Consider the following 17,288-nt stretch of genomic DNA (forward strand, 5'->3'; position numbering starts at 1 on the left):
ACACCCCAATCCCCCTCTCATTTTCTTAACCTACATAACCGATGAGCCGGAAGATCCCGGCATATATATAGATGGAAGGACGTATATCTGACTAGCCCGACCTCGTACACAGAAACACATACCACACATATACGACAAACTCACGACTGGACAGGCTGACATAAACTCTGATAGGACATTGGCCGACAGAAACTGATAAGCTATGCATAGCACATACATAAAGGCCTCAATAAGCAACTGTAACCGCTTCTTGACACACAATGGAAGCTAAACAGACGACATAGAACCAACCCCCGAATGGGGTCCATGACTAACGACCAACACAGACAAGGGCAACAGTAAGCCGCAACCCGGCAACGCATAGACCCCCCTAAAAACCGACGATTGTGACACGGAATATTGAATACTTATCAACAAACCAACTGCTTCGTCTAAGGGTGCATGGAATAATGATCATAAATGCTGAATGTGTCTAACCGAACCCCGGACCTGCGCGTCCATGACATTTATTTATTTATTTATTATTGCCATTTATATAGCGCCAACAGATTCCGTAGCGCTTTACAATATTATGAGAGGGGGATTTAACTATAAATAGGACAATTACAAATAAACTTACAGGAACAATAGGTTGAAGAGGCATTGTATCTAATGAATCTTTACTCAACAAAACAAAAACAACAATAAAAGATTTTCCACAAAAAAAAAAAAAAAATTATATAAAATAATAATAATAATAATAATAATAGAAGAAGCTCGTTGGGTAAAGGAGCTGTAAATTCCTTTAACCCATCAGGTTACACTCCAATAGTGAATTCTGATACTTTGGCTCTAAATCAAACTGATGTGCCTAATGAGTTTCCATGGTCCCCTCCAGGTATAAAGAGAAAAGTGGCTAAGGATATGGTTTAAGCATGTTAACTCTGCGTGCACTGATATAGGGTGTCTCCGACTCATTCCATATTTCTATCATTGTGTGCCCACTGCGCGATATGTAAGGAGGCAGAGTGGATTTATAGCAGGATATGATTATTTGGCAATTCCCAGGATGTGCTCTCAGAACAGACCTCCTCCGATCCAGACAGCGTAACGAGCTGGGACAGACTGCGTTGTCTGAGGGACGCACATTAAATTAGATGGCTGTGTCCTTGCCACAGGCTAATCCATGGCATGTAAGGCTCATTTGTTCACATTTCCACTGCATGAAATAGTGTCTTCCCACAGCAAGTGCCATGCGGTCTAGGAAGACCATGCATTGTATACTGCAATATGCAAAAAGGAAACATACTCCATAGCTAATCACTGCAGCCCATGTCTGCACTGTGGGTAGTAAGAGGTTAAAGACTGGTCTTCAGATTTGGATTCCATGCAGGATCATGTGACCTGTGCCAAATTCCAGGCCGATTTGGAGCAGAGGAAGGGACATGTGAGAGAACTGGAGCCATGGAGAAAGTATGCAGAGGGTGGGGGAGGAGAGGCTGAGATCCTACAGCTGCTCAGATACAATGGGAATTGCTGGTAAGACCTCCCACACATGCAGAGCCATAGCTGCTCCAGCAAAACCAGTTTCTATTCCTTCAGCCCATTGTACGGCCAGTTTCACTAACCACACCTATCATAATAAGACACCTCTCTGTTTACAGGCTCCATAGCAATGTAAGGGATGAGCACAGCCATATAAAAGCCCATTGTCTGTTTCCTCCCTGTACCTAGCTGCTACCTTCTAAGGACTGATGGCAGACAGTCACAAACAGAAATTCATGTGATGCCAACATGGAATCATGGACAACATCTGGCTGTGGATCGCGCTGTCCTAGCGCCTGGTGGGGATCGAACCCCAAACCTCACGCAGCATGTTTGGGTTCGGTCCACAATCAGATCAATCTGGAACATTGCAACTTCAAAATTGCCATGTGAGCCGAGATGTAGCAGAATTCAAGAAAATGTTTTTACAATCCGCCTAAATTCGACTTGTCATTCAATCACAACACACTTAGGATTTTGGAATTCTTACAACGAATGGCATTAGGGAAGAGACCGAATAGCCTCTAAGCTTATAAATCCAAACTGCAACAAATGGGCCAGCACAACTTCCTAGAATTACAGGGCTTCTAGCTCTTCCAACCAAATGCTCACCAGTACTTGGTTCCCAGAACCAGTGTTATTCGGTTGTGGAGGAGGAAGTGCCCGCACTCTTTTACAAGGACAGAACCACTGCGTTGAGATAAAGAGATTGGGTGACTAGCGTGTTCCTCTGTGAGGTAACATGTACTGCCAACCTGGTTTCTCCAGCAGATCATATAACAATGCGCTGGTTGGATGGGCATAAACACAGCTGTAAGAGTCCAAAAGCAGCTAATGCCCAGGTTGAACTTCAACCAGTGTTACTTTTGTCGACTTATAATTTTATAGTCAAATTTTAGTCGTCTAAAATTTTTTAGATTTAGTCGCCAAAATCTAGACTAAAACAATTCAGATGACTAAATATGACTAAAACTGCATTTTAGTCAAAAGATTACGGCTAAAACTAAAATGAAATATGCCGCCGAAATGAACACTGACTAACTACTATACAATGAAGCAAAATACAATAAAATAGTGACTTTCACAACTCCACAAATAAAGTGCTTAGTGAACAAAGTGCATAAAATCATCCTGGCATTAAACTTCACTCCTAGCACGGCGTTACCGACGGTCTCCTGAAGTCTGGCAGTTTGGTTTGAAGTAACCACATTTATTTAGTATTGTATATAAATGAGTCTTGCTAACTGAACTCAGGAAAGCAGAATGTAAAAGATCTGCGGTGTATGGCACAGTGCGCACTTCAGCTCAGGAGATCACAGGTAAGGAGCCAGCTCTTCCCAGGGTCACTGTTCTAAAGCCACAGACATACACAGGACAAAGAATGCAGCCAGACATGTGCGGACCATCAATCTATCGCGTCAACAGCATAAGTGAGCAACCGGACAGAGTGTGGGAAACACGCTGCATCATGGTCACGCTCTGCAATATTAACCAAGCAATGGTTATGGCAAAGACACTGAAGTGGAGGCCATTACATGTTTATTGGCAATTAGCGCAGTTCCCAATTGCTTACAAATGGGGATCACAGACGTCAAACAATTACGCGCAGATAAAATACAAATCCCTCTGAACGTCCCAGGTCTTTTGGATAGCTCAGGAGACCTTAAAGGTCTCTTTAAAGTGGTTATGGTGTCTGGTCCCCTGGCGCTGTCCATTCAGTGTTAAATCATTTTAGGATCCCTTCTGTAGGCAGAGATTACACACTTCCTTGTACTCATTCTGTCAGTTGAAACTCTAATAGGCTAAAAGCAGTCACTCCCAGCCAATCACAGCTGTCCATTGCTGCTCGGGCTGATACTTCCTTATTAGCCAAAGCAGTACAGAGAGGATGGATTGCTAGGGACTCAATTAGCAGTAAAAAAATAAATAAATAAATAAATAAATCACACAGGGGATTCCATACAATACAAGCAATTTAATGACCTAGAATAGATACCATGCCTACAGTGTCCCTTTAACACCCCAGTGTTAGAAGTATGTTCCATACAAATACATTACTGCTTTCCTCTACATAAATTCCAACAATTTTCACTGAAATATCCATTTCAGAAAAGGCCACCAAAAAAATAAATAAATAAAAAGTGAAACAGAAAAAGTGGTGGAATATATAGATTTCTAAATCTATTGCGTTGCTTTAAAACCGGCACATGTTCAATAATTACAGTGCGCAGCAACGACCCGGCAGATTTAATAACTTGTGCAAATCGGTCTGCAACACTTTGATAAGTCTGCTAAAATGCTGTCTGCTCTTCATCCAGGTGATTCGGTCTTCTTTTCAGCTGGTGACCAGTAAATGTTCAATCACTCCTGTAAAAAGACGGAGATCCAAGGACGGAAAACATGTCAGACCTGGAGAATTTTTACAGTTTCACTGATAACTGTTCCGCACTCTTGTTTAGCACCCAGAGTGGGCATATTTCTACGTACACCCCTCTCCTTTATAGGGCGGCTAAAGCAGGACATTTCATACACTTGATGAAGTCGTTCATATCTTTGATAAGAATTAATAAAAATAATTCTACTGCAGAAAGACAAATGTGGCACTCCGAGGGTTAAAGGGTTACTCTAATCACAACTACAGCTTGTTGTTATGGTTCTGCCTGGAGTAGCCTTGTTTGGTTCTTTGATAAATAGTTTGCCCCATTACCTGGGTTTCCAGCGGGCTTGGAGGCCCCCAGGTGGTCAGGTGACATACCTACAGCTTCAAAAGACTCACATAAGCCGTCACTTTTGATTGGTTGAGCACATGACTGCTCGCTAATGACGGACATAATGTGCAGAACGGATATCAATCTGCTGGGGGTGTAGTTACAGAAGGGATTTACTCCATATGTATTTCATACTGAAACTCACACACACATAAACTCCAGGAAACATTTTAAATCAGTGAAGAGGTCGTGATGCAAAAAAAAAAAAGCAAAAACAGTTTACCAGGTCAGAGTACCCGATCAAACATTAATATTATTCAGTCATTGTCCCCCTTTCAGGATGGATTTTTCTGCTTGCGTCTTCACGCCTTCATCACCCAGCAAATATTTTTACAAATGTAAAGAGTATTTTAGAAGTAGTTTTCACAGAGTCCTTTGGGAGAATACTAAAACTACTGGAGTTACAGGGTCCAACTTTATATGGAACTCATTCCCTTTCCAATGCCCGATATGCCAGCTTAAAATGCCATTAGCTAATTAGAGAAACTGTAACCTGCACAGCGAGGAGGAGCTGGATGGATTTCAAGAATGACAAAATCAGAAAGCCTTGATTGCACAATTAGACTATTAATAGCAGGAGAGGGACGGCCCACACAATGTACACAGTCACTATCAGATGGAGGAAGCTCAGCGACTAGGATCAGAATAAGGACATACAAGCCTACACACCAGCACATTCATTCACACGCTAGTTCCGACTTCAGAGTCACATGCCTACGTGTCTTGTTGCCAGGCCAACACACAGACATGGGGCCGTGTTGAAAAGCCAGAGTGAGAGGAGCAGGGCTTGAAAGGAAATAACGGGGAACAAACAAGAGATCGGAAGGAGTGAAAAACATGGGGGTGGGAGAGAGAGAGATCAAAGAAAAAACCCTGGGAACGAGGATAAATACAGATGTTAACTGGTTTGCAAGTTAAGTGCTTTGTCCGACGTCTGCCAGGGTCAACTGTAAGAGGTATTACTGGGATGTGGAAATGTCTACGAGCAGTAACAGATTAGCTATAAAGTGTTAGACATACAAGCTCCAGTATGTAGCACACAAAAAAAACCACTATCCCTAACAAGCACCAACAGCAGCAAGATAACTGCTCAGGGGTCTGACTGGCCAGACACACCAAGCTCAATGTCAAGCAACTGCTTCAGGCACCAGCGGTCGTGATGGAATACCCCTCACCCCACCCCAACTAGACGCAGAGATCGATACTCCCAGATGGACATTGTGTAGATAATGGCTTGGGCTAGGTATGGATCCCCAGTGAAGGGAGAACCTAATGTTAGAGCATACCAGGATATTCTACACAATTCTAAGCTTTCACCTTGGTGGGATAAAACCTTGAAGAAGGCCCCATCTTGTTTTCATGAGAACACTCATACAGAAAAGATTGTTATGGGAGAACGGAGAGCAGAATCCAACCTGGGGTTGACATGGGGCTCCAACTATATCGGTGCATATCCTATAACTATATCCTGCAGCAACACCCAACACCTAGTGGGAAGCCTAGAGAATCAAGATTGCTAGAGAAGCACAAGTGGCAAAGTCATCCTTTTAAGGTCAGGATTTTAGAATGAAATATTTAGCGACCATGTGTCCACCTACTGGCATGCACGATACAACACTGAGGAAATGCACCAAAATACTTCATAGTTAATATATATATAATGTTATCTTTAATGCATAACAAGTTACCATTAGCCCACTCCATGCCCCAAACTCACCTTGAATCTTTTATCCTGCAGTACTTTCTTGATTGCCACAAGCTCTCCCGAGTCACAGAGTTTGGCTTGATAAACTACACCAAAAGATCCATTGCCAATCACCTTCGTATCGGTGTAGCTGACTTCCTGTTGGCGGTCAGGACCCTGGCCTGGGGTCGCAACCACCGTGGTTACTTTGCTGCCATCTTTGTCTCCTAAAATAACAAAAACAGATAGTTGTTAAATTAGAAAGAAGCAATAAAACACAATTAAATTCACCCATTTTATTTATCCCTTAATAAATTTCTAACAGATATGTACACAATGACACGCAACGATGCCAAGGTAAATATACACAATGTATATAATGGGACCGAAGTCCATTACTAATCCGTTCTTACACTTATGTCTTCCAGCTTATATATAGAGGTATAAAATATAACACACTCAGGGAAAAGGACCATTATATGTATGCAAAGAAAAGCATGTCACCATGAACGAATGAATAATGAAGGCAAAACCTCTCATGTTATCACACCGAGCGCTGGTTCCACACTGCTCTTAGCCTTTCAGTTAGACACACTGTACACAGACAAGGGGCTCAGACAATATTACCATTACTCCCCCTGAGTAGATTGGATAGAATCAAACGAACAATGTGATTAGTGGTTTGTAGTCCAAGATCTGCAGGTGCGATAAGATGCAGATAGCAAGCACCATGCAGCAGTAAAATCATTTTTTATTTTTTTTAAGAACACTGACTCAATAGAACTCTATATGAATTATTCAATGGCTTGTAGTATTAGGCTTTGGAGTCCAAGCATGCTGTGCATTATCAAGAATTACCCCACGAACGAAGCCATTCAAATAGAAAACCAATCTTCACCTGTACTAATTTGGTGTGAAAATAGAATTTCCCTAGTTACAATTCACTGTGAATAATGCCGTGATAATGAGGTGTCAGGCGAACGTCCGCTTTATGTGAATGTGTAGACATGAAAGGGACACTAGAGTCATTAAAACAACTTTGGCTTAAAGGGACACTCCAGGCACCCAGACCACTCCTGCACATTGGAGTGGTCTGGGTGCCAACTCCCACTACCCTTAACCCTGCAAGTGTAATTAGTGCACTAGAGACAGCCACTAGAGGAGCTTCCGGGTTCTTAAAACACTTTTAGTGTTTTAAGAGATGCTGGACGTCCTCATGCAATGCATGAGGACCTCCAGCGTCACCAGAATCCCCATAGGAAAGCACTGAATAATGCTTTCCTATGAGGTGGTGTAAGGCGCGCGCGCGGCAATTGCCGCACAGGCAACTTAGTGTCTATTTAACAATCCCATGGTGCATCTCCATGATTGTTATTTCCTGCATAGAACAGGGCTTATTCGGTCAATACACTATATAAATCCATAGATAGATAGAAGCAGGGCTCGCTCTGTTTATACACTATATAAATCCATAGATAGATAGAAGCAGGGCTCGCTCTGTTTATACACTATATAAATCCATAGATAGATAGAAGCAGGGCTCGCTCTGTTTATACACTATATAAATCCATAGATAGATAGAAGCAGGGCTCGCTCTGTTTATACACTATATAAATCCATAGATAGATAGAAACAGGACTCGCTCTGTTTATACACTATATAAATCCATAGATAGATAGAAGCAGGGCTCGCTCTGTTTATACACTATATAAATCCATAGATAGATAGAAGCAGGGCTCGCTCTGTTTATACACTATATAAATCCATAGATAGATAGAAGCAGGGCCCGCTCTGTTTATACACTATATAAATCCATAGATAGATAGAAGCAGGGCTCGCTCTGTTAATACACTATATAAATCCATAGATAGATAGTAGCAGGGCTCGCTCTGTTTATACACTATATAAATCCATAGATAGAAGCAGGGCTCGCTCTGTTTATACACTATATAAATCCATAGATAGATAGAAGCAGGGCTCGCTCTGTTTATACACTATATAAATCCATAGATAGAAGCAGGACTCGCTCTGTTTATACACTATATAAATCCATAGATAGATAGAAGCAGGGCTCGCTCTGTTTATACACTATATAAATCCATAGATAGAAGCAGGGCTCACTCTGTTTATACACTATATAGATCCATAGATAGAAAGAAGCAGGACTTGCTCTGTTTATACACTATATAAATCCATAGATAGAAAGAAGCAGGACTCGCTCTGTTTATACACTATATAAATCCATAGATAGAAGCAGGGCTCACTCTGTTTATACACTATATAAATCCATAGATAGAAGCAGGGCTCGCTCTGTTTATACACTATATAAATCCATAGATAGATAGAAGCAGGACTCGCTCTGTTTATACACTATATAAATCCATAGATAGATAGAAGCAGGACTTGCTCTGTTTATACACTATATAAATTCATAGATAGATAGTAGCAGGGCTCGCTCTGTTTATACACTATATAAATCCATAGATAGATAGAAGAAGGGCTCGCTCTGTTTATACACTATATAAATCCATAGATAGATAGAAGCAGGGCTCGCTCTGTTTATACACTATATAAATCCATAGATAGAAGCAGGGCTCGCTCTGTTTATACACTATATAAATCCATAGATAGAAGCAGGACTCGCTCGGTTTATACACTATATAAATCCATAGATAGATAGAAGCAGGGCTCGCTCTGTTTATACACTATATAAATCCATAGATAGATAGAAGCAGGGCTCGCTCTGTTTATACACTATATAAATCCATAGATAGATAGAAGCAGGGCTCACTCTGTTTATACACTATATAAATCCATAGATAGATAGAAGCAGGGCTCGCTCTGTTTATACAATATATAAATCCATAGATAGATAGAAGCAGGGCTCGCTCTGTTTATACACTATATAAATCCATAGATAGATAGAAGCAGGGCTCGCTCTGTTTATACACTATATAAATCCATAGATAGATAGAAGCAGGGCTCACTCTGTTTATACACTATATAAATCCATAGATAGAAGCAGGGCTCGCTCTGTTTATACACTATATAAATCCATAGATAGAAGCAGGACTCGCTCGGTTTATACACTATATAAATCCATAGATAGATAGATAGATAGAAGCAGGGCTCGCTCTGTTTATACACTATATAAATCCATAGATAGATAGAAGCAGGGCTCGCTCTGTTTATACACTATATAAATCCATAGATAGAAGGAGGGCTCGCTCTGTTTATACACTATATAAATCCATAGATAGAAGCAGGGCTCGCTCTGTTTATACACTATATAAATCCATAGATAGAAGCAGGGCTCGCTCTGTTTATACACTATATAAATCCATAGATAGAAGCAGGACTCGCTCTGTTTATACACTATATAAATCCACAGATAGAAGCAGGGCTCGCTCTGTTTATACACTATATAAATCCATAGATAGAAGCAGGGCTCTCTCTGTTTAAGCACTATATAAATCCATAGATAGAAGCAGGGCTCGCTCTGTTTATACACTATATAAATCCATAGATAGATAGATAGAAGCAGGGCTCGCTCTGTTTATACACTATATAAATCCATAGATAGATAGAAGCAGGGCTCGCTCTGTTTATACACTATATAAATCCATAGATAGAAGCAGGGCTCGCTATGTTTATACACTATATAAATCCATAGATAGATAGTAGCAGGGCTGACTGTTTATACACTATATAGATCCATAGATAGAAAGAAGCAGGACTCGCTCTGTTTATACACTATATAAATCCATAGATAGATAGAAGCAGGGCTCGCTCTGTTTATACACTATATAAATCCATAGATAGATAGTAGCAGGGCTCGCTCTGTTTATACACTATATAAATCCATATATACGTAGATAGAAGCAGGGCTCGCTCTGTTTATACACTATATAAATCCATAGATAGAAAGAAGCAGGACTCGCTCTGTTTATACACTATATAAATCCATAGATAGAAGCAGGGCTCACTCTGTTTATACACTATATAGATCCATAGATAGAAAGAAGCAGGACTCTCTCTGTTTATACACTATATAAATCCATAGATAGATAGAAGCAGGACTCGCTCTGTTTATACACTATATAAATCCATAGATAGATAGAAGCAGGGCTCGCTCTGTTTATACACTATATAAATCCATAGATAGATAGTAGCAGGGCTCGCTCTGTTTATACACTATATAAATCCATAGATAGATAGAAGCAGGACTCGCTCTGTTTATACACTATATAAATCCATAGATAGAAGCAGGACTCGCTCTGTTTATACACTATATAAATCCATAGATAGATAGAAGCAGGGCTCGCTCTGTTTATACACTATATAAATCCATAGATAGAAGCAGGACTCGCTCTGTTTATACACTATATAAATCCATAGATAGATAGAAGCAGGGCTCGCTCTGTTTATACACTATATAAATCCATATATTGATAGAAGCAGGACTCGCTCTGTTTATACACTATATAAATCCATAGATAGATAGAAGCAGGACTCGCTCTGTTTATACACTATATAAATCCATAGATAGATAGAAGCAGGGCTCGCTCTGTTTATACACTATATAAATCCATAGATAGAAGCAGGACTCGCTCTGTTTATACACTATATAAATCCATAGATAGATAGAAGCAGGGCTCGCTCTGTTTATACACTATATAAATCCATAGATAGATAGTAGCAGGGCTCGCTCTGTTTATACACTATATAAATCCATATATAGATAGAAGCAGGGCTCGCTCTGTTTATACACTATATAAATCCATAGATAGATAGAAGCAGGGCTCGCTCTGTTTATACACTATATAAATCCATAGATAGATAGAGGCAGGACTCTCTCTGTTTAAGCACTATATAAATCCATAGATAGAAGCAGGGCTCGCTCTGTTTATACACTATATAAATCCATAGATAGATAGATAGAAGCAGGGCTCGCTCTGTTTATACACTATATAAATCCATAGATAGATAGAAGCAGGGCTCGCTCTATTTATACACTATATAAATCCATAGATAGAAGCAGGGCTCGCTATGTTTATACACTATATAAATCCATAGATAGATAGTAGCAGGGCTGACTGTTTATACACTATATAGATCCATAGATAGAAAGAAGCAGGACTCGCTCTGTTTATACACTATATAAATCCATAGATAGATAGAAGCAGGGCTCGCTCTGTTTATACACTATATAAATCCATAGATAGATAGTAGCAGGGCTCGCTCTGTTTATACACTATATAAATCCATATATACGTAGATAGAAGCAGGGCTCGCTCTGTTTATACACTATATAAATCCATAGATAGAAAGAAGCAGGATTCGCTCTGTTTATACACTATATAAATCCATAGATAGAAGCAGGGCTCACTCTGTTTATACACTATATAAATCCATAGATAGATAGAAGCAGGACTCGCTCTGTTTATACACTATATAAATCCATAGATAGATAGAAGCAGGGCTCGCTCTGTTTATACACTATATAAATCCATAGATAGATAGTAGCAGGGCTCGCTCTGTTTATACACTATATAAATCCATAGATAGATAGAAGCAGGACTCGCTCTGTTTATACACTATATAAATCCATAGATAGAAGCAGGACTCGCTCTGTTTATACACTATATAAATCCATAGATAGATAGAAGCAGGGCTCGCTCTGTTTATACACTATATAAATCCATAGATAGAAGCAGGACTCGCTCTGTTTATACACTATATAAATCCATAGATAGATAGAAGCAGGGCTCGCTCTGTTTATACACTATATAAATCCATATATTGATAGAAGCAGGACTCGCTCTGTTTATACACTATATAAATCCATAGATAGATAGAAGCAGGACTCGCTCTGTTTATACACTATATAAATCCATAGATAGAAGCAGGACTCGCTCTGTTTATACACTATATAAATCCATAGATAGATAGAAGCAGGGCTCGCTCTGTTTATACACTATATAAATCCATAGATAGAAGCAGGACTCGCTCTGTTTATACACTATATAAATCCATAGATAGATAGAAGCAGGGCTCGCTCTGTTTATACACTATATAAATCCATAGATAGATAGTAGCAGGGCTCGCTCTGTTTATACACTATATAAATCCATATATAGATAGAAGCAGGGCTCGCTCTGTTTATACACTATATAAATCCATAGATAGATAGAAGCAGGGCTCGCTCTGTTTATACACTATATAAATCCATAGATAGATAGAAGCAGGGCTCGCTCTGTTTATACACTATATAAATCCATAGAGAGATAGTAGCAGGGCTCGCTCTGTTTATACACTATATAAATCCATAGATAGAAGCAGGGCTCACTCTGTTTATACACTATATAGATCCATAGATAGAAAGAAGCAGGACTTGCTCTGTTTATACACTATATAAATCCATAGATAGAAAGAAGCAGGACTCGCTCTGTTTATACACTATATAAATCCATAGATAGAAGCAGGGCTCACTCTGTTTATACACTATATAAATCCATAGATAGAAGCAGGGCTCGCTCTGTTTATACACTATATAAATCCATAGATAGATAGAAGCAGGACTCGCTCTGTTTATACACTATATAAATCCATAGATAGATAGAAGCAGGACTTGCTCTGTTTATACACTATATAAATCCATAGATAGATAGTAGCAGGGCTCGCTCTGTTTATACACTATATAAATCCATAGATAGATAGAAGAAGGGCTCGCTCTGTTTATACACTATATAAATCCATAGATAGATAGAAGCAGGGCTCGCTCTGTTTATACACTATATAAATCCATATATTGATAGAAGCAGGACTCGCTCTGTTTATACACTATATAAATCCATAGATAGATAGAAGCAGGACTCGCTCTGTTTATACACTATATAAATCCATAGATAGATAGAAGCAGGGCTCGCTCTGTTTATACACTATATAAATCCATAGATAGAAGCAGGACTCGCTCTGTTTATACACTATATAAATCCATAGATAGATAGAAGCAGGGCTCGCTCTGTTTATACACTATATAAATCCATAGATAGATAGTAGCAGGGCTCGCTCTGTTTATACACTATATAAATCCATATATAGATAGAAGCAGGGCTCGCTCTGTTTATACACTATATAAATCCATAGATAGATAGAAGCAGGGCTCGCTCTGTTTATACACTATATAAATCCATAGATAGATAGAGGCAGGACTCTCTCTGTTTAAGCACTATATAAATCCATAGATAGAAGCAGGGCTCGCTCTGTTTATACACTATATAAATCCATAGATAGATAGATAGAAGCAGGGCTCGCTCTGTTTATACACTATATAAATCCATAGATAGATAGAAGCAGGGCTCGCTCTGTTTATACACTATATAAATCCATAGATAGAAGCAGGGCTCGCTCTGTTTATACACTATATAAATCCATAGATAGATAGTAGCAGGGCTCGCTCTGTTTATACACTATATAAATCCATATATAGATAGAAGCAGGGCTCGCTCTGTTTATACACTATATAAATCCATAGATAGATAGAAGCAGGGCTCGCTCTGTTTATACACTATATAAATCCATAGATAGATAGAGGCAGGACTCTCTCTGTTTAAGCACTATATAAATCCATAGATAGAAGCAGGGCTCGCTCTGTTTATACACTATATAAATCCATAGATAGAAGCAGGGCTCGCTATGTTTATACACTATATAAATCCATAGATAGATAGTAGCAGGGCTGACTGTTTATACACTATATAGATCCATAGATAGAAAGAAGCAGGACTCGCTCTGTTTATACACTATATAAATCCATAGATAGATAGTAGCAGGGCTCGCTCTGTTTATACACTATATAAATCCATATATACGTAGATAGAAGCAGGGCTCGCTCTGTTTATACACTATATAAATCCATAGATAGAAAGAAGCAGGACTCGCTCTGTTTATACACTATATAAATCCATAGATAGATAGAAGCAGGACTCGCTCTGTTTATACACTATATAAATCCATAGATAGATAGAAGCAGGGCTCGCTCTGTTTATACACTATATAAATCCATATATTGATAGAAGCAGGACTCGCTCTGTTTATACACTATATAAATCCATAGATAGATAGAAGCAGGGCTCGCTCTGTTTATACACTATATAAATCCATAGATAGATAGAAGCAGGGCTCGCTCTGTTTATACACTATATAAATCCATAGATAGATAGAAGCAGGGCTCACTCTGTTTATACACTATATAAATCCATAGATAGAAGCAGGGCTCGCTCTGTTTATACACTATATAAATCCATAGATAGAAGCAGGACTCGCTCGGTTTATACACTATATAAATCCATAGATAGATAGATAGATAGAAGCAGGGCTCGCTCTGTTTATACACTATATAAATCCATAGATAGATAGAAGCAGGGCTCACTCTGTTTATACACTATATAAATCCACAGATAGAAGCAGGGCTCGCTCTGTTTATACACTATATAAATCCATAGATAGAAGCAGGGCTCTCTCTGTTTAAGCACTATATAAATCCATAGATAGAAGCAGGGCTCGCTCTGTTTATACACTATATAAATCCATAGATAGATAGAAGCAGGGCTCGCTCTGTTTATACACTATATAAATCCATAGATAGAAGCAGGGCTCGCTATGTTTATACACTATATAAATCCATAGATAGATAGTAGCAGGGCTGACTGTTTATACACTATATAGATCCATAGATAGAAAGAAGCAGGACTCGCTCTGTTTATACACTATATAAATCCATAGATAGATAGAAGCAGGGCTCGCTCTGTTTATACACTATATAAATCCATAGATAGATAGTAGCAGGGCTCGCTCTGTTTATACACTATATAAATCCATATATACGTAGATAGAAGCAGGGCTCGCTCTGTTTATACACTATATAAATCCATAGATAGAAAGAAGCAGGACTCGCTCTGTTTATACACTATATAAATCCATAGATAGATAGAAGCAGGACTCGCTCTGTTTATACACTATATAAATCCATAGATAGATAGAAGCAGGGCTCGCTCTGTTTATACACTATATAAATCCATAGATAGATAGTAGCAGGGCTCGCTCTGTTTATACACTATATAAATCCATAGATAGATAGAAGCAGGACTCGCTCTGTTTATACACTATATAAATCCATAGATAGAAGCAGGACTCGCTCTGTTTATACACTATATAAATCCATAGATAGATAGAAGCAGGGCTCGCTCTGTTTATACACTATATAAATCCATAGATAGAAGCAGGACTCGCTCTGTTTATACACTATATAAATCCATAGATAGATAGAAGCAGGGCTCGCTCTGTTTATACACTATATAAATCCATATATTGATAGAAGCAGGACTCGCTCTGTTTATACACTATATAAATCCATAGATAGATAGAAGCAGGACTCGCTCTGTTTATACACTATATAAATCCATAGATAGAAGCAGGACTCGCTCTGTTTATACACTATATAAATCCATAGATAGATAGAAGCAGGGCTCGCTCTGTTTATACACTATATAAATCCATAGATAGAAGCAGGACTCGCTCTGTTTATACACTATATAAATCCATAGATAGATAGAAGCAGGGCTCGCTCTGTTTATACACTATATAAATCCATAGATAGATAGTAGCAGGGCTCGCTCTGTTTATACACTATATAAATCCATATATAGATAGAAGCAGGGCTCGCTCTGTTTATACACTATATAAATCCATAGATAGATAGAAGCAGGGCTCGCTCTGTTTATACACTATATAAATCCATAGATAGATAGAAGCAGGGCTCGCTCTGTTTATACACTATATAAATCCATAGAGAGATAGTAGCAGGGCTCGCTCTGTTTATACACTATATAAATCCATAGATAGAAGCAGGGCTCACTCTGTTTATACACTATATAGATCCATAGATAGAAAGAAGCAGGACTTGCTCTGTTTATACACTATATAAATCCATAGATAGAAAGAAGCAGGACTCGCTCTGTTTATACACTATATAAATCCATAGATAGAAGCAGGGCTCACTCTGTTTATACACTATATAAATCCATAGATAGAAGCAGGGCTCGCTCTGTTTATACACTATATAAATCCATAGATAGATAGAAGCAGGACTCGCTCTGTTTATACACTATATAAATCCATAGATAGATAGAAGCAGGACTTGCTCTGTTTATACACTATATAAATCCATAGATAGATAGTAGCAGGGCTCGCTCTGTTTATACACTATATAAATCCATAGATAGATAGAAGAAGGGCTCGCTCTGTTTATACACTATATAAATCCATAGATAGATAGAAGCAGGGCTCGCTCTGTTTATACACTATATAAATCCATATATTGATAGAAGCAGGACTCGCTCTGTTTATACACTATATAAATCCATAGATAGATAGAAGCAGGACTCGCTCTGTTTATACACTATATAAATCCATAGATAGATAGAAGCAGGGCTCGCTCTGTTTATACACTATATAAATCCATAGATAGAAGCAGGACTCGCTCTGTTTATACACTATATAAATCCATAGATAGATAGAAGCAGGGCTCGCTCTGTTTATACACTATATAAATCCATAGATAGATAGTAGCAGGGCTCGCTCTGTTTATACACTATATAAATCCATATATAGATAGAAGCAGGGCTCGCTCTGTTTATACACTATATAAATCCATAGATAGATAGAAGCAGGGCTCGCTCTGTTTATACACTATATAAATCCATAGATAGATAGAGGCAGGACTCTCTCTGTTTAAGCACTATATAAATCCATAGATAGAAGCAGGGCTCGCTCTGTTTATACACTATATAAATCCATAGATAGATAGATAGAAGCAGGGCTCGCTCTGTTTATACACTATATAAATCCATAGATAGATAGAAGCAGGGCTCGCTCTGTTTATACACTATATAAATCCATAGATAGAAGCAGGGCTCGCTCTGTTTATACACTATATAAATCCATAGATAGATAGTAGCAGGGCTCGCTCTGTTTATACACTATATAAATCCATATATAGATAGAAGCAGGGCTCGCTCTGTTTATACACTATATAAATCCATAGATAGATAGAAGCAGGGCTCGCTCTGTTTATACACTATATAAATCCATAGATAGATAGAAGCAGGGCTCGCTCTGTTTATACACTATATAAATCCATAGATAGATAGAGGCAGGACTCTCTCTGTTTAAGCACTATATAAATCCATAGATAGAAGCAGGGCTCGCTCTGTTTATACACTATATAAATCCATAGATAGAAGCAGGGC

General features: G+C 38.8%; 1 protein-coding gene across 2 annotated transcripts in view; it reads right to left on the reverse strand.

Annotated features, from left to right (window-relative positions):
• The window catches only part of GSK3B (glycogen synthase kinase 3 beta), a 156,238-nt gene that overhangs the window by 80,416 nt on the left and 58,534 nt on the right, over positions 1 to 17,288 (reverse strand). For both annotated transcript variants that reach the window (XM_063446078.1, XM_063446072.1), the window contains exon 2: positions 6,010 to 6,203. In XM_063446078.1, coding sequence (XP_063302148.1) covers positions 6,010 to 6,203 — 194 coding nt within the window. The remainder of the gene's footprint in view (positions 1 to 6,009; positions 6,204 to 17,288) is intronic.

This window comes from Pelobates fuscus, chromosome 1 (assembly GCF_036172605.1).
Source record: "Pelobates fuscus isolate aPelFus1 chromosome 1, aPelFus1.pri, whole genome shotgun sequence".
Taxonomy (NCBI): domain Eukaryota; kingdom Metazoa; phylum Chordata; class Amphibia; order Anura; family Pelobatidae; genus Pelobates; species Pelobates fuscus.